The following is a 24,220-nucleotide window of genomic DNA, read 5'->3' on the forward strand; positions in this document are numbered from 1 at the left end:
CTCCTATGTAAATGGTAGATTATCTGACACTCAAGAAGAAGGTCTGATCTCATTATTACTGAAACAGGATACAAGTGGAAAATATAAAGATCCAGTCCATTAAAAAAATTGGAGGCCCCTTACACTTAAGTGTTGTGATGCAAGAATTCTAGCAAAATGTATAGCACATAGAATTAAAAAGGTATTGTCGGATATTATTCATTCTAATCAGACAGGTTTTTTACATGGAAGATACATTGGAGATGATATAAGGCAAGTATTGGAAACAATAGAACACTATGGAAAATATGGGAAACCAGGCCTGCTATTCATAGTAGACTTCGAAAAGGCATTTGATAAAGTGCAACTGGGGTTTATATATAAATGCCTGGAGCATTTCAATTTTGGAGAATCTCTTATAAAATGGGTCAAAATCATTTATAGTAGTAACCCTAGGTGTAAAATAGTAAATAATGGCTATTTCTCAGAAAGTTTTAAACTGTCAAGAGGAGTGAAACAAGGTTGTCCACTATCGGCATATCTATTTATTGTGGCCATCGAGATGTTAGCTATTAAAATCAGATCCAATAATAATATCAGAGGAATAGAAATCCAGGGCTTAAAAACAAAGGTGTCATTGTATGCTGATGATTCATGTTTTCTTTTAAATCCACAACTAGAATCCCTCCACAGCCTCATAGAGGATCTAGATACATTTTCTAATCTCTCTGGATTACAACCAAATTATGACAAATGTACTATATTCCGTATTGGATCACTAAAAAATAAAAATTTTACATTACCATGTAGTTTACCAATAAAATGGTCTGATGGTGATGTGGATATACTCGGAATACATATCCCAAAGGAAATAAATGATCTCACTTCAATACATTTTAATAGAAAGTTAGCAAAAATAGATAAGATCTTGCTACCATGGAAAGGTAAATACCTGTCAATTTGTGGAAAAATCACCCTGATTTAACTCTTTAGTATTATCCCAGTTTACCTATTTGCATATGGTCTTGCCTACGCCTAGCAAACAGCTTTTTAAAATTATATGAGAAAAAAATATTCAATTTTATTTGGAACGGCAAGCCAGACAAAATTAAAAGGGCCTATTTATATAATGAATATGAATTCGGAGGACAGAAATTATTAAATATTAAAGCATTAGACCTATCACTAAAAGCTTCAGTCATACAAAAGTTATACTTAAATCCGAACTGGTTCTCAAGCAAATTAGTAAGATTGTCTCACCCAATGTTCAAGAATGGCCTTTTTCCCTTTATTCAGATTACAACCACTCATTTTCAGTTATTTGAAAAGGAAATCATCTCCCAAATATCACTATTTCTAAAACAAGCCATAGAAAGTTGGTTGCAATTTCAATTTAATCCTCCAGAAACGACAGAACAAATAATGCAACAAATATGGTGGTTAAATTCAAATATACTCATTGACAAAAAACCTTAATTTTTTGATAAAATGTTGAAAAAAGGTATAATGGCGAATTTGCCAATCTTGGTGTTCTCTGGCAAATGCCAAACGTCCTGCACGGTGTTGGGCTGTAAGCACAACCCCCACCTGTGGACGTCGGGCCCTCATACCACCTTCATGGAGTCTGTTTCTGACCGTTTGAGCAGACACATGCACATTTGTGGCCTGCTGGAGGTCATTTTGCAGGGCTCTGGCAGTGCTCCTCCTGCTCCTCCTTGCACAAAGGTGGAGGTAGCGGTCTTGCTGCTGGGTTGTTGGCCTCCTCCACTTCTCCTGATGTACTGGGCTGTCTCCTGGTAGCGCCTCCATGCTCTGGACACTATGCTGACAGACACAGCAAACCTTCTTGCCACAGCTCGCATTGATGTGCCATCCTGGATGAGCTGCACTACCTGAGCCACTTGTGTGGGTTGTAGACTCCGTCTCATGCTACCACTAGAGTGAAAGCACCACCAGCATTCAAAAGTGACCAAAACATCAGCCAGGAAGCATAGGAACTGAGAAGTGGTCTGTGGTCACCACCTGCAGAACCACTTCTTTATTGGGGGTGTCTTGCTAATTGCCTATAATTTCCACCTGTTGTCTATTCCATTTGCACAACAGCATGTGACATTAATTGTCAATCAGTGTTGCTTCCTAAGTGGACAGTTTGATTTCACAGAAGTGTGATTGACTTGGAGTTACATTGTGTTGTTTAAGTGTTCCCTTTATTTTTTGAGCAGTGTACAACAGCGCTAAGCTAACAAGAACCCCTATTGTTTGTACTATCAAGCATTGAGTTGGCATCATATTGGAACTCCTCCTGGGAGGGCGGTGAGGTGGATGGATGCCTGGAGGCTACAGCGCTGCAGTGAGCCGTGAGCACTAGACTGGTGAGAGAACCTTAGGCTGTGCTGACAGCTCGTGGTTGTAGCTGCAGTCCTTGTCTCACACCGCGCCACTGGAGAAGAGACACAGGCAGTCATGCATATACAGAGACTCAGAGCTTCCATTTCCAGGAAACTCAGAGAAATAGGGAAACTGAGCCAGAAAGACCGAAAGTGAGGGAAAGAAGAGAGAGCGAGATGGACAGATATAGAGAGGGAGAGAGACACAGAGAGGGAGATGGTAGAGGTGGTAGTCTGTCAGGGCACCACTGGGATGCTTCACCACTATTCTTTAACAGTTGTCCATTGTGTCAAGGTCCACAGGTTCTAAAGCCATTTCAGTTTAGCTGATACACCTATACATGATACTATACAGTCATTATGAAATAGACCTATAGTCATTTTGTCGTCACTCCTCTGCTACTTGACTGACCTGACTATAAAAATAATTTGGCATCTCTTCAAGTACAAGAAAACTGTTGTATCCTCTTGTTCTTTCTACCTATTTATTGTACAGTATATTCAAGCTTCATGCAGACTTTGGACTCTATTGAAAAATCATCATGGCAACCCGATCATGCACGTTTTCAGCCTCTTATGTCATCCAATGGTCTCCTTTTGAGCCTTCTCATATATAAATCCATGTTATGTGTCGATCAATATTATGGCAGCTTGCAGCTGTTAGTTTGGCGGCCATCCTAGTTACTTAGCTTATATGTCAAAGTCCACTGTAATGTCGCCTACCGTTGTTGGGCTTCTTTGAATCGATATAGTATATTGCGCTGTTTATAAGATCACCATACAATCATGCATACTCTTATCAGTACTGTTTGCAATAATTCTTAAGTGATGTATTACATCCTGTAACCAGACAATGCCAAATCCCCCCAATAAGTATATTTTAAAAGATCCCTGCCAGCATGACATAATAACACATTATCCACCATGGATGTTCCCTCTCTAGTAGGCTTGGGCGATGTAATGTATACCGGGATATTTCGAAATACCGACACTATGATTTTCAATACCGTGCTACGCCACTGCTTATAACTAGAAGTTAATTATAACTGTAAAATCTAAGATGTGTCAAATAAATAATGTCTAGCTCAGGGTTCCAGCTATACATTTGGTTTGCTAGCTAAGTGGCTAGATGTCAAGGTCAAGCTTCTTGGTTACAGCAGAGACATTCGATCATTGAGATCTTTTAAAATTACAATTAGTATTCTAATTCCTAATTCTATGCATTCATCCCAGGTCAGTGGAGAGGAAGGAGAGCATCAATAAAGTGCTTATGGGCTTACAGCCTATAGCTAGTCCAGCAGCCACTGCAGTGGGAATTGAGAGTAGCGCTAAGGAGCTTTCGACAGGGGTTGCTGGGTGCTCATATCCACTCTGTGAGTGGCCTAATCAACAGTGTGCCATTTGTATAGGCTACTTGGTGAACAGTATAGACTTAAGCAATAAGGCCCGAGGAGGTGTGGTACCACGGCTAATGGCTGTTCTTAGGCATGACGTAACTTGACGACGATGCATTAGCCGTAGTATATTGGGCATATACCACAAACCCCCAAGGTGCCTTATTGCTATTATAAACTGGTTACCAACGTAATTAGAACAGTAAAAAATGTTTGGTGGTCATACCCGTGGTATATGGCTTTCAGCCAATCAGCATTCAGGGATCAAACCTCCTAGTTTATTATAGTGTATATATGGTTTGGGAAAGTCAATCCTGTAAAACTGATGGGATTTTGATAGCGTCTTTGCATATTTTGTGATGTTTTACCATTTCAGCTCAAACTTTAATTAAGCATAATTGAAATGGGTCTAGAAACCCTGAAGTGTGGGGCTGAGTGGTGTCTTTCTTGTGTAACTATAAACCGTTGTTATGGAAATGCAGCACACATTCCCCTGTTGCCCACCAGGTAGCAGTACACCCATCTTCTGCAACAGAGCTGACTGGGTGTGTGGCTGCTTCAGTAGTCAGAAGATGAGGGCTCTGTCTGTTTACAACCAAACCACACACACACATGGCTCCAGCCATCTTAAAGGGATACTTAGGGATTTGGGCAATGGTATCTACTTCCCCAGAGTCAGATGAACTAGTGGATATCATTTTTATGTATCGGTGTCCAGTATCAAATCAAATCAAATGTATTGGTCACATACAGATGGTTATTGCGAGTGTAGCGAAATGCTTGTGCTTCTAGTTCAGACAGTGCAACAATATCTAGCAAGTAATATCTAACAGTTCCACAACAAAAAAAAAATTGTGTATTTATTTAACCTTTTATTTAACCAGGTAAGCCAGTTGAGAACAAGTTCTCATTTACAACTGCGACCTGGTCAAGATAAAGCAAAGCAGTGCGGAAAAAACAACAACACAGAGTTACATATGGAATAAACAAAACGTACAGTCAATAACACTATATATATATAATATATATATATATATAAATGTAAATAAATATCTAGGTAAAGGAATGGAATAAGAATATATAAATATATGGGTGAGCAATGTCATTATCAGTGGCATAGGCTAAGATGCAATAGATAGTATAGAATACAGAATATACATATGAGATAGGTAATGCAAGATATGTAAACATTATTAATGTGACATTATGAAGGAAGTTGTAGGCAGTTTCGCAAGCTAATGCTAACTAGCGTTAGCGCAATGACCAGCAGGACCACTAAGGTTTTTACTGTAGCAATGACCAGCCAATCCCTCTGAGATGTGGACCATTCCATTACTACCTCTTCACGTCCATTTTCATTGTACTTCTCCCACAAGTATTTAACACTACCCACTTTAACTCTACCCACATGTACATATTACCTCAATTACATCGACTAACCTGTGCCCCCGCACATTGACTCTGTACCGGTACCCCCTGTAAATAGCCTCCCTACTGTTATTTTATTTTACTGCTGCTCTTTAATTATTTGTTGTTTTTTATTTTTCACTTCACTTATTTTTCTTAACTGCGTTGTTGGTTAAGGGCTTGTAAGTAAGCATTTCACTGTAAGGTCTGCACGTTGTATTCAGCGCATGTGGCAAATAAAATTAGATTTGATTTGAAGTGTGGCACTAGCCGTGTCAATAGACTACTCTGGCCAACACACACCAAGCTCTGTCCAGCACGGAGCAGCACTAGTGATGGGGGGGAAAATCGATAGTTACATATCACAATATTATTTTGGATGATATTATATCAATACTTTGACTCCAAGTATCGATTTGTGTCCAAGTATAGCTAGGTAGCGTCAGCTAGCGCTAGTCTGCTGAACCTGTGCAAAAACTCTGGTATTTTTCATCCTATTGCTTTCTTTCCATCTTCTTTTAAAATAGTGAGCCAACAAAAACTAATTTTCTCTTGTCTCTCTGCAGCAGACATACAGTATATTGAGCAATATGTTTGGAACATCAAATCGCAATACAATCGCAGTATCTAATCATAATACATATAGTATTGTAATACATATCGTATCGGCACCTAAGTATCGTGATAATATCGTATCGTGAGGCCCCTGGCAATTCCCAGCCCTAGCCAGCACAGTAGCGCCCTGGCACCTTCCTCACTGCGACAAAACATTTGTATATTTTAGTAATTTAGCAGACTCTCTTATCCAGAGTGACTTACAGTAGTGAGTGAATTTTATTGTGCTTTTCCGTACTGGTCCCCCTGTGGGAAACGCATCCACAACCCTGGCGACGCCATGCTCTACCAACTGAGCCACACGGGACCATAAAATGTTTTATGGCTGTTTTACTGCCATGCCCTTTTAAAAGCCTTGTTGGAATGATTAAACAGACTCTCAATGCCTGGGATGCCAACTGGGCTGGGTCTGGGGGTGCTAGGACTGGGCTGGCCACCCCTGCAGTACGAGGCCTTAATGCAGGGCCAGCCACCCATACAGTATGATGCCTCAAGGCAGACAACGCTTACTGTACATCCAATGGATTAACATTTATGTCTTAGGTCTCCCATCTCCTCCCCCTCCCCCCAGCAGTGGTAGGGAGAGGGGCGAGCTGCAAAGCCCTGCCCATTAGCCTACATAGTGATGTTGACAGCAGGAGAAATCCTCCTCAGTGTTTTCCATTCAGGCCAGGCTGCTTTAAGAGCTCTACATCTACTGCAGTCCTATAGTTGTCTCTTTAAACCACCTCCACAGCATGGCTGTCCTCCTGTTATAAATGAACTCGTCCTTTTACCAACTGTGCCCGTCTGCTTGGACTGTAGCTGCATAGACTAACCTTGTTTCAGACTAACCTTGTTTCAAATGGTCACAATGATGAATCAATAGATGTTGTGTTTGATACAATCGTGGCTAAATTTGGTAATACCTTAGATTAATCAGGAGCAATTTCTCAGTAAATATTTCATATGGTCATAGCAGTGATTGTCATCTTGAGTTTGTGTCTGATTCATTTATATGCACTACTATATGTTATATGAATTAAACCCATTCTCTCTTTCTGTCCAACAGGACATACAAGAGTGGCTCAGGAGTGAACAACAGAAGAACAGAACTGTTTCTGAAGGAGCATGAACACCTGAGAAAGTAAGATCCTGAACGAATACACACACACTGCTCATGACTTTTTGTGCCCCTAAATCACCAGATTACTTCGCAATATCATCTCGCAATATTTTCCAAGTACCTATACTATCATATCACAATTATTCTCTCAAGCTTTTTCTGAAGTTCTTATAAGCAAGTTGCCATTTTGCTTCTGGCAATTCCAAGTACAGTGTATCTGCTGTTCCCAGAGCAGTTCTCAGAGGAGCTGCTACTTCCCAGTAACCAGGCCAATAGCAGTCTGCAGAGCAGCACTGTGCTGGGATAACACATGTTGATGGGCCCAGTCAGCCATTTTGAATAACTCTAAAATGATCTCCCTGCTCTTGCTGTTTGCTTGCTAAGCACTGCTTAAGCAGTTCTGCCCCCAACAAGACCGATGGGAAGCTGTTTGGGTTTTTCATTTTAAAGGTAGAGCTCAGGGTAAGGATGTTTTGATGTATAAATCAGCGAGTGTCATCTTGATTCAGAGGCATTTCTGGCTAGTTTTTTTTCGTAGACAGCAACTTGGCTGCTTAAGTTAAGATCTGTTTAAATTAAATGTAAGATAAAAAAAGAGATTTAAGGTAAAGGGTAATTTAGGCCTAATTGGCTATGCATGCAAATGAATTAATTCAGACTAATTCATAAAAACATAACTTCACACTATGTATTATTCTCCCATTAAAATAGCAAGGCAATAACTCCTAAAGGTCAAACCCCACAACACACACACAGTCATAGCACAACTATACATTTGAGTTCAGGAAGGTTACTCCCATTCAGTGTGGACATACTGTAGAAAGTCAGACCATAAACACCACACAGTGCAACACAGCAATAGAACTGTCATTGTATCATTTATCTCAACTTGAATGGACTGGCATGGGGCACTTGACAAACACACACACACATTAACTACAGAGTTGCATGTGTCACGGCCAGTGTCAGGAGGGAGGCCTTGCAAACCTTCATCTGACTGAGGAGACAAATTAGGCGTAACGGAGAACTACAAAGAACTCTGATTGGTCTACTCTCTTCTACTAACCCCGGTGTGTCCTGGCTACACTGAAGGATTGGCCCCAAATAGCAGTTGCTCCAGATGCACCCAAACCTCCATTCATTAGAAGAAACCGTTTGACTGTTCTGTCACAAAATGGCTGAATGGTATTTTTCCAGTCACTGCACTGAATGTGCTCATTCAAGTACAGTACATGACCAAAAGTATGTGGACACTTGCTCGTCGAACATCTCATTCCAAGATCATGGGCATTAATATGGAGTTGGTGCCCCCTTTGCTGCTATAACAGCCTCCACTGTTCTGGGAAGGCTTTCCACTAGATGTTGGAACATTGCTGCGGGGACTTGGTTCCATTCAGCCACGAGCATTAGTGAGGTCGGGCGCTGGTGTTGGGCGATTAGGCCTGGCTCGCAGTCGGCGTTCCAATTCCTCCCAAAGGTGTTCAGTGGGGTTGTGGTCAGGGCTCTGTGCAGGCCAGTCAAGTTCTTCCACACTGATCTCGACAAACCATTTCTGTATGGACCCCGCTTTGTGCACGGGGGCATTGCCATGCTGAAACAGGAAAGGGCCTTCCCCAAACTGTTGCCACAAATTTACAAGCACAGAATCGTCTAGAATGTCATTGTATGCTGTAGCGTTAAGATTTCCCTCCACTGGAACTAAGAGGCGTAGCCTGAAGCATGAAAAACAGCCCCAGACCATTATTCCTCCTCTACCAAACTTTACAGTTGGCACTATGCATTCGGGCTGGTAGCGTTCTCCTGGCATCCGCCAAACCCAGATTAGTCCGTCGGACTGCCAGATGGTGACACTCCAGAGTCCAATGGCAGTGAGCTTTACACCACTCCAGCCGACGCTTGGCATTGCGCGTGGTGATCTTAGGCTTGTGTGCGGCTGCTCGGCCATGGAAACCCATTTCATGAAGCTCCTGACGAACAGTTCTTGTGTTGACGTTGCTTCCAGAGGCAGTTTGGAACTCGGTAGTGAGTGTTGCAACCGAGGACAGACGATTTTTACACGCTACGTGCTTCAGCACTTGGTGGTCCTGTTCTTTGAGCTTATGTGGCCTACCTCTTCGCGGCTGAGCCGTAGTTTTATTTTGTAAAAAAATGTTTAGGGGGTAGATCAGTTTAATATTGCAGATAGATTGTAACTTCCATCAATGTAATTGTCTGCATCACTTCCAATCCCCTGTGTGTGTGTGTGTGTGTGTATATATGTGTGTGTGTATGTATATATATATACACACACACACACACACACACACACACAGGGTGGGGAGAACAAGTATTTGATACACTGCTGATTTTGCAGGTTTTCCTACTTACAAAACATGTAGAGGTCTGTAATTTTTATCATAGGTACACTTCAACTGTGAGAGACGGAATCTAAAACAAAAATCCAGAAAATTACATTTGTATGATTTTTAAGTAATTAATTTGCATTTTATTGCATGACATAAGTATTTGATCACCTACCAACCAGTAAGAATTCCGGCTCTCACAGACCTGTTAGTTTTTCTTTAAGAAGCCCTCCGGTTCTCCACTCATTACCTGTATTAGCTGCACCTTGTTTGAACTCGTTACCTGTATAAAAGACACCTGTCCACACACTCAATCAAACAGACTCCAACCTCTCCACAATGGCCAAGACCAGAGAGCTGTGTAAGGACATCAGGGATAAAATGGTAGACCTGCACAAGGCTGGGATGGGCTACAGGACAATAGGCAAGCAGCTTGGTGAGAAGGCAACAACTGTTGGAGCAATTATTAGAAAATGGAAGAAGTTCAAGATGACGGTCAATCACCCTCGGTCTGGGGCTCCATGCAAGATCTCACCTCGTGGGGCATCAATGATCATGAGGAAGGTGAGGGATCAGCCCAGAACTACACGGCAGGACCTGGTCAATGACCTGAAGAGAGCTGGGACCACAGTCTCAAAGAAAACCATTAACACACTACGCCGTCATGGATTAAAATCCTGCAGCGCACACAAGGTCCCCCTGCTCAAGCCAGCGCATGTCCAGGCCCGTCTGAAGTTTGCCAATGACCATCTGGATGATCCAGAGGAGGAATGGGAGAAGGTCATGTGGTCTGATGAGACAAAAAATAGAGCTTTTTGGTCTAAACTCCACTAATTAATTACTTAAAAATCATACAATGTGATTTTCTGGATTTTTGTTTTAGATTCCGTCTCACAGTTGAAGTGTACCTATGATACAAATTACAGACCTCTACAGTGGGGGAAAAAAAGTATTTAGTCAGCCAGTTCTCCCACTTAAAAAGATGAGAGAGGCCTGTAATTTCCATCATAGGTACACGTCAACTATGACAGACAAAATGAGATTTTCTTTTCTCCAGAAAATCACTTTGTAGGATTTTTTATGAATTTATTTGAAAATTATGGTGGAAAGTAAGTATTTGGTCAATAACAAAAGTTTCTCAATACTTTGTTATATACCCTTTGTTGGCAAAGACACAGGTCAAACGTTTTCTGTAAGTCTTCACAAGGTTTTCACACACTGTTGCTGGTATTTTGGCCCATTCCTCCATGCATATCTCCTCTAGAGCAGTGATGTTTTGGGGCTGTCGCTGGGCAACACGGACTTTCAACTCCCTCCAAAGATGTTCTATGGGGTTGAGATCTGGAGACTGGCTAGGCCACTCCAGGACCTTGAAATGCTTCTTACGAAGCCACTCCTTCGTTGCCCGGGCGGTGTGTTTGGGATCATTGTCATGCTGAAAGACCCAGCCACGTTTCATCTTCAATGCCCTTGCTGATGGAAGGAGGTTTTCACTCAAAATCTCACGATACATGGCCCCATTCATTCTTTCCTTTACACGGATCAGTCGTCCTGGTCCCTTTGCAGAAAAACAGCCCCAAAGCATGATGTTTCCACCCCCATGCTTCACAGTAGGTATGGTGTTCTTTGGATGCAACTCAGCATTCTTTGTCCTCCAAACACGACGAGTTGAGTTTTTACCAAAAAGTTCTATTTTGGTTTCATCTGACCATATGACATTCTCCCAATCCTCTTCTGGATCATCCAAATGCACTCTAGCAAACTTCAGACGGGCTTGGACATGTACTGGCTTAAGCAGGGGGACACGTCTGGCACTGCAGGATTTGAGTCCCTGGCGGCGTAGTGTGTTACTGATGGTAGGCTTTGTTACTTTGGTCCCAGCTCTCTGCAGGTCATTCACTAGGTCCCCCCGTGTGGTTCTGGGATTTTTGCTCATCGTTCTTGTGATCATTTTGACCCCACGGGGTGAGATCTTGCGTGGAGCCCCAGATCGAGGGAGATTATCAGTAGTCTTGTATGTCTTCCATTTCCTAATAATTGCTCCCACAGTTGATTTCTTCAAACCAAGCTGCTTACCTATTGCAGATTCAGTCTTCCCAGCCTGGTGCAGGTCTACAATTTTGTTTCTGGTGTCCTTTGACAGCTCTTTGGTCTTGGCCATAGTGGAGTTTGGAGTGTGACTGTTTGAGGTTGTGGACAGGTGTCTTTTATACTGATAACAAGTTCAAACAGGTGCCATTAATACAGGTCATGAGTGGAGGACAGAGGAGCCTCTTAAAGAAGAAGTTACAGGTCTGTGAGAGCCAGAAATCTTGCTTGTTTGTAGGTGACCAAATACTTATTTTCCACCATAATTTGCAAATAAATTCATAAAAAATCCTACAATGTGATTTTCTGGATTTTTTTTCTTCTCAATTTGTCTGTCATAGTTGACGTGTACCTATGATGAAAATTACAGGCCTCTCTCATCTTTTTAAGTGGGAGAACTTGCCTGTGTCGCTCAGTTGGTAGAGCATGGCGTTTGCAAGGCCAGGGTTGTGGGTTCCTTTCCCACAGGGGACCAGTATAATATATATATATGCACTCACTAACTGTAAGTCGCTCTGGATAAGAGCGTCTGCTAAATCACTGAAATGTAAAATATAATTTAAAAAAATATATATTCCCCTTTATTACTTTCCAACCCCACCACCCTTTCCCTAATTGGAGTAAGCTAGTGAACAACAATGCTTAGGCCTCTACTTCCAGCTTATACTTACTATATACATTTTATGGACAGTCAATTTTACAATAATTATATATATATATTTTTTTTCTCCTGAACTTCTACTACTCTCAACCTCTCCGATCATTTTCATGATGTCCATCTGGTTTGCTTCTATATGCCATATCTTTCTAACTGTGCTCTTTCACAAAAGCTCCAAACCTACATACTTATTATGGACACAGTATGCTTACATTATTAGTTATGTTGTTATTAGTCCCATCCTTAAACTCCATTCAACACCTCCCATCTATCTCTTAACACCATCCATATAGGATTTCTATTTGCCAACTGTACTGTGATGTTTTACAAAAGTTCTGAACCTTTCTATTCTCATTGTTTCTACAGATTGTAAATTGAAAATAAACATTTTTGCTAAAAGTATTATTATATTATTGATCGATTGACTATGACTTTTCAGATCACCCAGTAATGCTATCTGCAAGGTTAGCTCCAGGTAAATATTGCAATCCTTTAGCCATTCCTGGACCTGTGTCCAAAAACAAGCTACAAATGGACAGTACCAAAACAAATGATCTAATGTTTCTGTCTCTTCGCAGCAAAATCTGCAGAGCTGGGAAGATTGTATCCCACATATAAATAACATTCTATTGGTAGCAAGAATTGTATATAATAATTTAAATTGAAAGATTCTAAGTTTTGAATCCGGTATCGTTTTGCGTATCAGTTCATAAACACTATGCCATGGGATCTGAGCAGTTGTTGCTCCTAGACGTTTCCACTTCACAATAACAGCACATACAGTTGACCGTGACAGCTCTAGCAGGGCAGAAATTTGACCAACTGACTTGCTGGAAAGGTGGCATCCTATGACGGTGCCACATTGAAAGTCACTGAGCTCTTCAGTAAGGCCATTCTACTGACACTGTTTGTCTATGGAGATTGCATGGCGGTGTGGTCGATTTTATACACCCGTCAGCAACGGTTGTGGCTGAAATAGCTGAGTCCACTAATTTTAAGGGTTGTCCACATACTTTTGTATATATAGTGTACCTCGCTGTGTGTAATTTCATAGTAAAGGTGGTGTAAGGGTTTTTGTGTCTGTGTGTCTCTCAGCAGTTGCCTCGGACGGTAGGACCCACTTCTCAGCATTGATATCACCAGCATTACATTATGTGTGCTGTTTACTTTAGTACCAAAGGAATCCTTACAAAATGCTGTGCTGTGTTGGTGGAAGACCTGTTTGACTGAGTTTTATTTATTCCGGTGCTGCCGATTCAGGTTCTGTTTGTGAAGCAGCCAGTTTCCCTCTCTGTGAATGAAAGAGACTGGCCAGGAAAATAACTGCCTGTGCAGAACATTAGAGTAAAGAATCCAAACAAAACCTCTACATACACATTATCCTGTACTAGCAGCCTATTGTAGTGTACATTTAATGTGATTTAACAATGCGTGACAATAAGTAGGGCATGGGGACAGCTGCTCAGTCTGGATTTGTAGTCTCCCGAGTGGCGCAGTGGTCTAAGGCACTGCATCGCAGTGCTAGCTGTGCCACTAGAGATCCTGGTTCGAATCCAGGCTCTGCTGTAGCCGGCCGCAACCGGGAGACCAATGGGGCGGCGCACAATTGGCCCAGCGTCGTCCAGGGTAGGGGAGGGAATGGCCGGCAGGGAGGTAGCTCAGTTGGTAGAGCATGGCGTTAGCAACGCCAGGGTTGTGGGTTCGATTCCCATGGGGTATGAAAATTAAAAAGAATAATGTATGCACTAACTGTAAGTCGCTCTGGATAAGAGTGTCTGCTAAATGACGTAAATGTAAAAATTATAAGAAAGGCAGAACTGCAGCACTTGAAATAGCACTTATTTGAAATGCTACTGATGCGAGATATAATTAAGCAATAAGGCCCGAGGAGGTGTGGTATATGGCAAATATACCACGGCTAAGGGCTGTTCTTATGCGCGACGCAACGCGGAGTGCCTGGACACAGCCCTTAGCCGTGGTATATTGGCCATATACCACAAACCTCCGAATTGCCTTATTGCTATTATAAACTGGTTACTAACGTAATTGTCAGCCAATCAGCATTCAGGGCTCGAACCACCCAGTTTATAATTTCTAATATCCATTGTTAATGTCACAGCTGCATAGTGCATATATTATTGTTGCCCTCATTACATTGAGAAAAGATGGCACATAGAGCTGATCTGGGTCAAGTTCTCAATCTCACCATGCTTTTGTGGAGGACCTTGGTTGGTTTCGAAACCTGATCCTAGACCAGTCCCCAGAGCCTGTCTGTGAAGAGCGGAGACTATCTATGTCATTAGTAGTATCTGAGCCATATCTATACCAGCTCAGACATACAATCAAACACAATACAATCTTGGAAAATGTGGTCATATTTGCTGTACCGGTACACAGCCTCAACCACACAGCAAGCTGGGAGCAGCATAATATGATGTTAACCACAGGAAATACCAGAGAGGACTTTCCCCTACTATACCAATGACTGATAAGGAGGAGAGGGGAGAGAGCTGTAGCTTAGTGGGCTTGATTCTATTACCTTATATCTATTGTATTATATAGAGGGCAGGAAAGAGTGATGGAAGAAAGAAGGGATGAAATGTGTTACTGGCTGCTGTGGTAATGGCCTAAAGAGGTTTAGAGACAAACAAATGGGAAGCATTTCTTCCTTCGGCCTCTATCAAGATTTTCAGCTCTGCTGCGTAGAGCAGTGGAAATGTTTGGGAGGGAGGTAGGGTGTGTGCGCGCGCCCAGTTTCCCGTGGTCAGGAAAAACTCCTTGCCCTAAGTACACTACCCTACAGGAGGTGAACCTTACCTTGGCAGATGAAAATGATAGGCTGTCAGGACACACATAATCCCCATGCCAGACATGCAGAGGCAGTGTTTTGAAGAGCACTTTGAAGAGCACTGTCCCTACAGGAGGTGAATTTCTTTATTTATTCATTACTCCAGTAACTCCAAATTCAATATTCTCTTGTTGACCTGTAGGCACATACACTGTTTGTATTTATTATGGATCCCCATTAGCTGCTGCCAAGGCAGCATCTACTCTTCCTGGGGTCCAGCAAAATTAAGACTGCTATACCATTTTAAAAACATTACAATACTTTCACAACAGATTTCAAAACACACAGATTTCAAAACACACTAAGTGTGTACCCTCAGGCCCCTACTCTACTACCACATATCTACAACACAAAATCCATGTGTATGTTATCGTGTGTGTATGCATGTCTGTGCCTATGTGTTGCTTCACAGTCCCCGCTGTTCCATAAGGTGTATTTTTATGTTTTTCTTTGTAAATCTAATTTTACTGCTTGCATCAGTTACTTGATGTGGAATAGAGTTCTATGTAGTCATGGCTCTATGTAGTACTGTGTGCCTCCCATAGTCTGTTCTGGACTTGGGGACTCTGAAGAGACCTCTCGTGGCATGTCTTGTGGGGTATGCATGAGTGTCCGAGCTTTGTGCCAGTAGTTCAAACAGACAGCTCTGTGCATTCAACATGTCAATACCTCTCACAAATACAAGTAGTGATGAAGTTAATCTCTCCTCCACTTTGATCCAGGAGAGATTGACATGCATATTATTAATGTTAGCGCTCTATGTACATCCAAGGGCCAGCCGTGCTGCCCTGTTCTGAGCTCATTGCAAGTCCCTCTTTGTGGCACCTGACCACACGACTGAACAGTAGTCCAGGTGCGACAAAACTAGGGCTTGTAGGACCTGCCTTGTTGTTAGTGCTGTTAAGAAGGCAGAGCAGCGCTTTATTATGGACAGACTTCTCCCCATCTTAGCTACTGTTGTATCAATATATTTTGACCATGACAGTTTACAATCCAGGGTTAGTCACCTCAACTTGCTCAATTTCCACATTATTCGTTACTAGATTTAGTTGAGGTTTAGTGAATGATTTGTCCCAAATGCAATGCTTTTAGTTTTATAAATATTTAGGATGAACCTATTCCTTGCCACCCATTCTGAAACTAACTGTAGCTCTTTGTTAAGTGTTGCAGTCATTTCAGTCGCTTTATTAGCTGATGTATATAGTGTTGAGTCATCCGCATACATACACACTGGTTTTACTCAAAGCCAGTGGCATGTCATTAGTAAAGATTTTAAAAAGTAAGGGGCCTAGAAAGCTGCCCTACCTGGATTAGGTTGGAGAAGCTTCCATTAAAGAACACCCTCTGTGTTCTGTTAGAAAGGTAACTCTTTAGCCACGATATAGCAGGGGGTATACAGCAATAACACGTTTTTTCCAGCAGCAGACTATGATTGATGATTTCTCTCAGCCAATCATCAGTCATTTGTGTAAGTGCTGTGCTTGTTGAATGGCCTTCTCTATAAGTGTGCTGAAAGTCTGTCAATTAGTTTACTGTAAAATAGCATTGTATCTGGTCAAACACCATTTTTGTCTCAAAGTTTACTAAGGGTTGGTAACAGGCTGATTGGTCGGTTATTTGAGTCAGTAAAGGGGGCTTTACTATTCTTAGGTAGCGGAGTGACTTTTCCTTCCCTCCAGGCCCACACACTTTCGAGTAGGATTAAATTGAAGATATGGCAACTAGGAATGGCAATATCGTCCGCTATTATCCTTAGTAATTTTCCATCCAAGTTGTCAGACCCCGGTGATAGACAACAATAATGTTCTCACCTCTTTCACACTTTACGGAATTCAAAATTACAATGCTTGTCTTTCATAATTTGGTCAGATATACTTGGATGTGTAGTGTCAGCGTTTGTTGCTGGCATGTCATGCCTAAGTTTGCTAATCTTGCCAATGAAAAAATAATTAAAGAAGTTGGCAATATCAGTGGGTTTTGTGATGAATGAGTCATCTGATTCAATGAATGAGTTTGCCTTTTTGCCCAAAATTTCATTTAAGGTGCTCCAAAGTTTTTTTTACTATCATTCTTTGTCATTTATCTTTGTTTCATAGTGTAGTTTGTAATTTTTATTCAGTTTAGTCTCATGATTTCTCAATTTGCAGTACATTTGCCAATCTGTTGTGCAGTCAGACTTATTTGCCATTCCTTTTGCCTCATCCCTCTCAACCATAAACATTTTCAATTCCTCATCAATCCTAGGGGATTTAACAGTTTTTACAGTCATTTTCTTAGTGGGTGCATGCTTATTAGTAACTGCGATAAGCAATTTCATAAATGTGTCAAGTGCAGCATCTGGTTGCATGTCATTACACACCACGGACCAACAAATATTCTTTACATCAACAACATAGGAATCACTACTAAATTTATTGTATGACCTCTTATACACTATATTAGGCCCAGCCTTTGGAACTTTGGTTTTCCTAGATATGGCTACTATATTGTGATTACGGCATTCAATGGATTTGGATACTGCTTTTAAGCACATTTCTGCAGCATTAGTAAAGATGTGATCAATACATGTTGATTCTAATTCCTGTGCTGTTTGTAACTACCCTGGTAGGTTGACTGATAACCTGAACCAGGTTGCAGGCACTAGTTACAGTTTAAAGCTTTCTCTTGAGTGGGCAGCCTGATGAAAGCCAGTCAATATTTAAATCATCCAGAAAATATACCTCTGTTGATATCACATACATTATCAAGCATTTCACACATTATCCAGATACTGACTGTTAGCACTTGGTTGTCTATAGCAGCTTCCCACCAGAATGGACTTTAGGTGAGGCAGATGAACCTGTAGCCATATTACTTCAACAGTATTTAACATGAGATCCTCTCTAAGCTTTACAGAAATGTGGTTCTCAATATAAACGGCCACACCTCCACATTTGGCATTTCTGTCTTTTCTGTAGATCTTATAACCATGTATTGCTACCACTGTATCATCAAAGGTATTATCTAAGTGAGTTTCAGAGATTGTCAGAATATGAATGTTTTCTGTTACTAGCAAATTATTGATTTCATGAACCTTGTTTCTTAAGCTACAAATGTTAACATGGGCTGTTTTTAGCGCTTTTCTGGGATGCTTGATTGTTTTTATTGCTTTACGGGGAAGCTTAGCAGAGGTAGACATGTTCATGTTATTTATGTTTGTGCAGGGTGAGCTGCACACAGTGGACTTCCTACTTCGGTACACTGCCTTAGTGCTAACAGTATCACTCTGGTTCATAGGCACATGATTATTGAATACAATAGCTGTGGGATCAGCAGAGGCATTCAGGGCAGTAAGAGGGACATTAATTAGGTTACTTAGATTGTCTTCCAATGCCCCTGGGATAATGTACATTTTGCTGAAGCATTATGACAACTCAGCGACACAATGGTAGGGATTAAATGAGCTGGGCTTGGGTCATTGATAAGTCATTGTCTCAACGCAGCCTTATAATGCTGAGAAAGGATCCAGGAACCCAAATGATTTGGGTGGATCCCATCCTCCTTATAATATGAGCTTTGTTTCCAGAAGGTATCACAATTGTCAATAAATGTTACACCCACAGAGCTGCAATAGTCTCGTAGCCAGTTAAAAGTTCAAAAGGATGTTTTATTGAGGAACAGACTAAATGAATGGGTACCATATGAAACCACACAGAACATTAAATACTTCCTGGAACCCATCTTGGTGCAGTCTGGTGTCACTGTGAGAAATATTATAAACATAATTATCCGCTGTCCCATCTGAAACCATAGTATTTGTGAATGGTGAAGAAGCCTAGTTTTGGATTTACATTTACATCATTTAGCAGACACTCTTATCCAGAGCGACTTACAAATTGGTGCATTCAACTTATGATAGCCAGTGGGACAACCACTTATTTTTTATTTATTTTTTTATGGGGTGGGTGGGGGAGGTAGAAGGATTACTTTATACTATTCCAGGTATTCCTTAAAGAGGTAGGGTTTCAAGTGTCTCCGGAAGGTGGCCAGTGACTCCGCTGTCCTGGCGTCGTGGGGGAGCTTGTTCCACCATTGGGGTGCCAGAGCAGCAAATAGCTTTGACTGGGCTGAGCGGGAACTGTGCTTCCGTAGAGGTAGGGGAGCTAGAAGGCCAGAGGTGGATGAACGTAGTGCCCTCGTTTGGGTGTAGGGTCTGATCAGAGCCTGAAGGTACGGAGGTGCCGTTCCCCTCACAGCTCCGTAGGCAAGCACAATGGTCTTGTAGTAGATGCGAGCCTCAACTGGAAGCCAGTGGAGTATGCGGAGGAGCGGGGTGACATGAGAGAACTTGGGAAGGTTGAACACCAGACGGGCTGCAGCGTTCTGGATAAGTTGTAGAGGTTTAATGGCACAGGCAGGGAGCCCAGCCAACAGCGAGTTGCAGTAATCTAGACGGGAGAGGACAAGTGCCTGGATTAGGACCTGTGCCGCTTTCTGTGTAAGGTAGGGTCGTACTCTGCGAATGTTGTAGAGCATGAACCTGCAGGATCGGGTCACCGCTTTGATGTTAGCGGAGAACGACAGGGTGTTGTCCAGGGTCACGCCAAGGTTCTTTGCACTCTGGGAGGAGGACACAATGGAGTTGTCAACCGTGATGGCGAGATCATGGAGCGGGCAGTCCTTCCCCGGGAGGAAGAGCAGCTCCGTTTTCCGAGGTTCAGGTTGTATTGTTGAATGTGGATACTCATTGATTGAAAGGGGATCTGAAAGCACTATAGGCCTATATCGAAGTTGTATATGCTACAACCTATGTTAAAGTCATGTAATATCTATTAAAACTAGGGCTGTCAAAAATAGCGCGTTAACGACGTTAATTAGTTGTTTGCTGTTAATTACGTCAATTTTTTTAACGCATTTCACGCATGCGCAGTGTGACAAATTATTCAGGTCAGGAAAGTGGTTGGGAGCTAGAGGCGAGATGGAGCAAGGTGAGCAAAGTGGGCCTATTGACGGATTCAAATATAAAAAGAATGATGATGGTACAGTTAACAAGTACAAGGTTATTTGCAAGATTTGTAAGAAGGAGTTTCAATTTCACCGGAGCTGTTCAAGCTTGAAGTACCATGTCAACGCCAAACATGCGTTTGCTGGGCCGTCAGATTCAGCAAGTGGTTTGCGCCAGACCACGCTGAATGTTTGCAGGCAATTAACAAAATCAACCTCAGATAATTTGACCAACACAATAGCAAAATGGATTGCAAAGGATTGTAGACCCATTAGCATTGTAGAAGACTCAGGTTTCCTTGATGTTTTGCAAGTGGCGTCTCAAGACTCATTCTATAAGCCACCGTCAAGAGCCACAGCCAAAGACAAATATTATGGTGTGTAGCATGTTTCAGCTTGATTTAAAACACCATTATTTGGCTGTGTTAATAAACAGACATAATATGAAAATTATGTATCTGTGTCCTGTTATTTATCTTTTGGTATGCATTTCAGAAAAAAAATGGTTAGGATTCAGGTGTAATTGCAAATAGTGATTAATCATGATTAATCCACTGAAAATTCTGATTAATTTGATTAAAAATTTTAATCATTTGACAGCCCTAATTAAAACATATCCATGTTGTAATCAGCTCTGATAGGTTTCTGGCTGTGTGAAGTTGGAGAGTAGACTTCACTGTGTACCAAAATGGTTAGGGGAACAACTGTGACGTGTTTTGTTCCCCGCTACGCTACTCCCTTGTTCCCTCTCTCTCGGGGAGGGGGGGGGGGGTGTAAGTCTGTTTGTTGTCCCCAAAGAGAACACTTGTCTTATCAGGTATGGCTCGGGCCTTGAAGTGTGTTGTGCCGTACTGTTTAGGCCCATGTCTTTCTGTCTCTCGCCGACACACACACATGCTCTTACTGTCTCCCATTCATGCGCTCTTTCCATTACATAGCCTCTCCCCTCCCTCTCTTCATCTGTAAAGAAGTCTGGTCATGATTAAATGAGAGGAAGAAGGGAGGAGCAGGCAGCAGCACCAATCAGTCCAGAGTGACTGGAACTGATGTTGGTTGGGGCTCTGCTAATTGCAGCTCCCTTAGACATTTTTAGCTTTCTCACTGTTCTCCCTCCCTCTACTCCTTTCCTGTTCTCCTGATTTCTTTCTCTGCTGTTCTCTCATTCTCTGTTTCCAGCCAGGTAATCTTCCATCCCTGGCCATTTCAGTCTAGCCTCCAGCAGAATCCTGTACTGCTTAAAGGCATAACATTTTCCTATTAGTTATGTGCTGTTCAAGACAGGAAGGAGGCAAGGGATCCAGTCGTCTTTTCTATTGGGAAATACCTTTTCAGGGTTGGAAAATGTTGAGGTAATTTCCCCCACTAAAATCAGTGTCTGTCAATCTGTAGCGGCTGGGGACAGAAGAAACAAAGATGGCTGGGAGTAGGACTGTGGCGGCCGTGAAATTTCATCAGCCGGTGATTGTCAAGCAAATAACTGCCGGTCTCATGGTAATTGACCGTTAATGAACATAAACACATTTAGCATCTCCTGGCTTCCACACACAGCCTACTGTGACGTGTGATTTGGACGGAGTCAGGCGCAGGAGGGTAAATCACAGAATAAAGGTTTATTCCGTATATATGTCGATACAAAGTACAAGGAGCTCCACCGAGCTCATATAACCTCCACAATAAACAATCACACACAAAGACAAGGGGGCAGTGGGAACAAATACACAGGTACTGATGAGGGGAATTGAAACCAGGTGTGTGTAATAAACAAGACAAAACAAATGGAATGATTAGATGAGGAGCGGCAGTGGCTAGAAGGCCAGTGACGATGAACGCCGAAGCCTGCCCGAACAAAGAGAGGAGGCAGCTTCGGAGGAAGTCGTGACAGTACCCCCCCCCCCCCCCCCCCCTAACGCACAGCTCCAGCAGCGCGCCGACGACGGCCAGGAGGACGTGGAGCAGGGCAAGCCAGATGGCGACGGTGGAAATCCCGCAACAGGGTGGGATCGAGGATATCCCTCACCGGGACCCAACACCACTCCTCCGGACCGTACCCCTCCCACTCCTTGAGGTACTGAAGGCCCCCACCTGACGCCTCGAATCCAGGATGGAACGGACGGAGTACGCCAGGGCCACCTCGATGTCCAGAGGGGGTGGAGGGACCTCCCGCACCTCAGACTCCTGGAGCAGAACAGCCACCACCAGCCTGAGGAGAGACACATGAAACGAGGGGTTAATACGGTAATCTCCTCAGGACCTTGAACGGCCCCACAAACCGCGGGCTCAGCTTCCGGCAGGGCAGGCGGAGGGGCAGATTCCGGGTCGAGAGCCAGACCCGATCACCCGGTACAACAACCGGGGGCCTCACTGCGGTTGGATTTCTGGCGACGCACGGCACGCTAGAGGTGAACGTGAGAAGCATTCCACATCTCCTCCACGCGCCGAAACCAGTCATCCACCGCAGGCGCTTCGGTCTGGCTCGGATGCCACGGTGCCAGAACCGGCTGATAACCTAAGACCCATTGAAAGGGAGTTAGGTTAGTGGAGGAGTGGCGAAGAGAGTTCTGGGCATATTCGGCCCATGGCAAGAACACCGACCACTCCCCCGGCCGGTCCTGGCAGTATGACCGTAGGAACCTACCCACATCTTGATTCACCCGTTCCACCTGCCCATTAGACTCGTGGTGAAACCCAGAATTCAGGCTGACCAGGACCCCGAGATGTTCCATGAACGCCTTCCAGACCCTGGATGTGAACTGGGGACCCCGGTCAGACGCTATGTCCTCTGGCACCCCGTTGTGCCGGAAGACGTGAGTAAACAGGGCCTCCGCCATCTGCAGGGCCGTGGGGAGACCGGGCAGAGGAAGGAGGCGGCAGGCTTTTGAAAAGCGGTCCACAACGACCAGGATGGTGGTGTTACCCTGAGAGAGGGGAAGATCAGTTAGAAAGTCAATACACAGGTGGGACCATGGCCGTTGTGGAACTGGTAAGACGTGTTGGCCCAATAGATCAGACGGTCACGGACGAGACGGCACGTACTGCAGCCCAGCTGGACACTTAGGTGGAAATGGCTCTGTGTGTACCACCTGCTCTATGTCCGCGTCCATAGCCCATGCTACCGGCGCCACAATGCAGGAGGCCGGGAGTATGGCAGTGTTGTCTATGGGCCTCCTCTGTGTCGTACAGTGGTGACAGCGCGTCTGCCTTCATGTTCTTCATACCAGGGATGTTTGACAGAGTAAACTCAAACCGGGTGAAGAATAGGGCCCACCTGGCCTGGTGAGGGTTCAGCCTCCTCGCTGCCCGGATGTACTCCAGGTTACGGTGGTCCGTCCAGATGAGGAAAGGGTGTTTCGCCCCCTCGAGCAAGTGCCTCCACACTGTCAGGGCTCTGACTACAGCCAACAGCTCCCGATCACCAACGTCGTAGTTCTGCTCCGCCGGGCTGAGCTTCTTGGAGAAGAAGGCACAGGGGCGGAGCTTGGGTGGCGTGCCCGAGCGTTGAGACAGGACAGCGCCTATCCCTACCTCGGATGTATTCCACCTCCACTATGAATGGTAGTGATGGATCGGGATGGGCCAGTACCGGGGCTGAGGTGAACAGAACCCTCATGTTACTGAAGGCCCTGTTAGCCTCAGCAGACCAGCGGAGCCGGGACAGCCCACCCTTCAACAGAGATGGGATTGTAGCTGCGACCTTGTCAAAGCCCCGGATAAACCTCAGATAGTAGTTGGAAAAACCAAAGAAGCGCTGCACCTCCTTTACCGTGGTTGGAGTCGACCAATTACGCACGGCTGAAATGCGATCTCCCTCCATCTCCACACCTGAGGTGGTAATGCGGTATCCGAGGAAGGAGACTGACTGCTGGAAAAACAGACACTTCTCTGCCTTGGCATGAAGGTCATTTTCCAACAGTCGGCCCAGCACTTTGCGAACCAGGGACACATGCTCGGCGCGCGTAGCGGAATACACCAGAATGTCATCGATGTAGACCACTACACCGTGACCAAGCATGTCCCGAAACACCTTGTTCACAAAGGACTGGAAAACGGATGGAGCATTCATCAAACCGTACGGCATCACCAGGTATTCATAATGCCCCGTGGTTGTGCTGAATGCTGTCTTCCATTCGTCCCCCTTTCGGACACGCACCAGGTTATACGCACTCCATAGATCTAATTTTGTGAAAAAGCACGCCCCATGCATTGACTCGATCACAGATGGGATGATGGGCAGAGGATAACTATAACGTATTGTCCCCTTGTTCAATGCTCGGTTATCAATGCACGGGCGCAGACCTCCATCTTTCTTCTTCACAAAAATGAAACTCGAGGAGGCGGGCGAAATGGAGGGATGTATGAACCCCTGGCGCAGGGACTCGGAGATGTATGTCTCCGTCGCCTCCGTTTCAGCCTGCGA

General features: G+C 43.7%; 1 protein-coding gene across 4 annotated transcripts in view; it reads left to right on the forward strand.

The window, feature by feature from the left end:
• Positions 1 to 24,220, forward strand: part of LOC311101805 (Golgi SNAP receptor complex member 1) — a 68,036-nt gene that overhangs the window by 11,258 nt on the left and 32,558 nt on the right. For all 4 annotated transcript variants that reach the window (XM_084142996.1, XM_084142998.1, XM_084142997.1 and 1 more), the window contains exon 6: positions 6,834 to 6,908. In XM_084142996.1, the coding sequence (XP_083999122.1) occupies positions 6,834 to 6,908 (75 nt within the window). The remainder of the gene's footprint in view (positions 1 to 6,833; positions 6,909 to 24,220) is intronic.

The sequence above is a fragment of the Coregonus lavaretus genome (assembly GCF_964263955.1).
Source record: "Coregonus lavaretus genome assembly, chromosome: 26".
NCBI classification, from domain to species: domain Eukaryota; kingdom Metazoa; phylum Chordata; class Actinopteri; order Salmoniformes; family Salmonidae; genus Coregonus; species Coregonus lavaretus.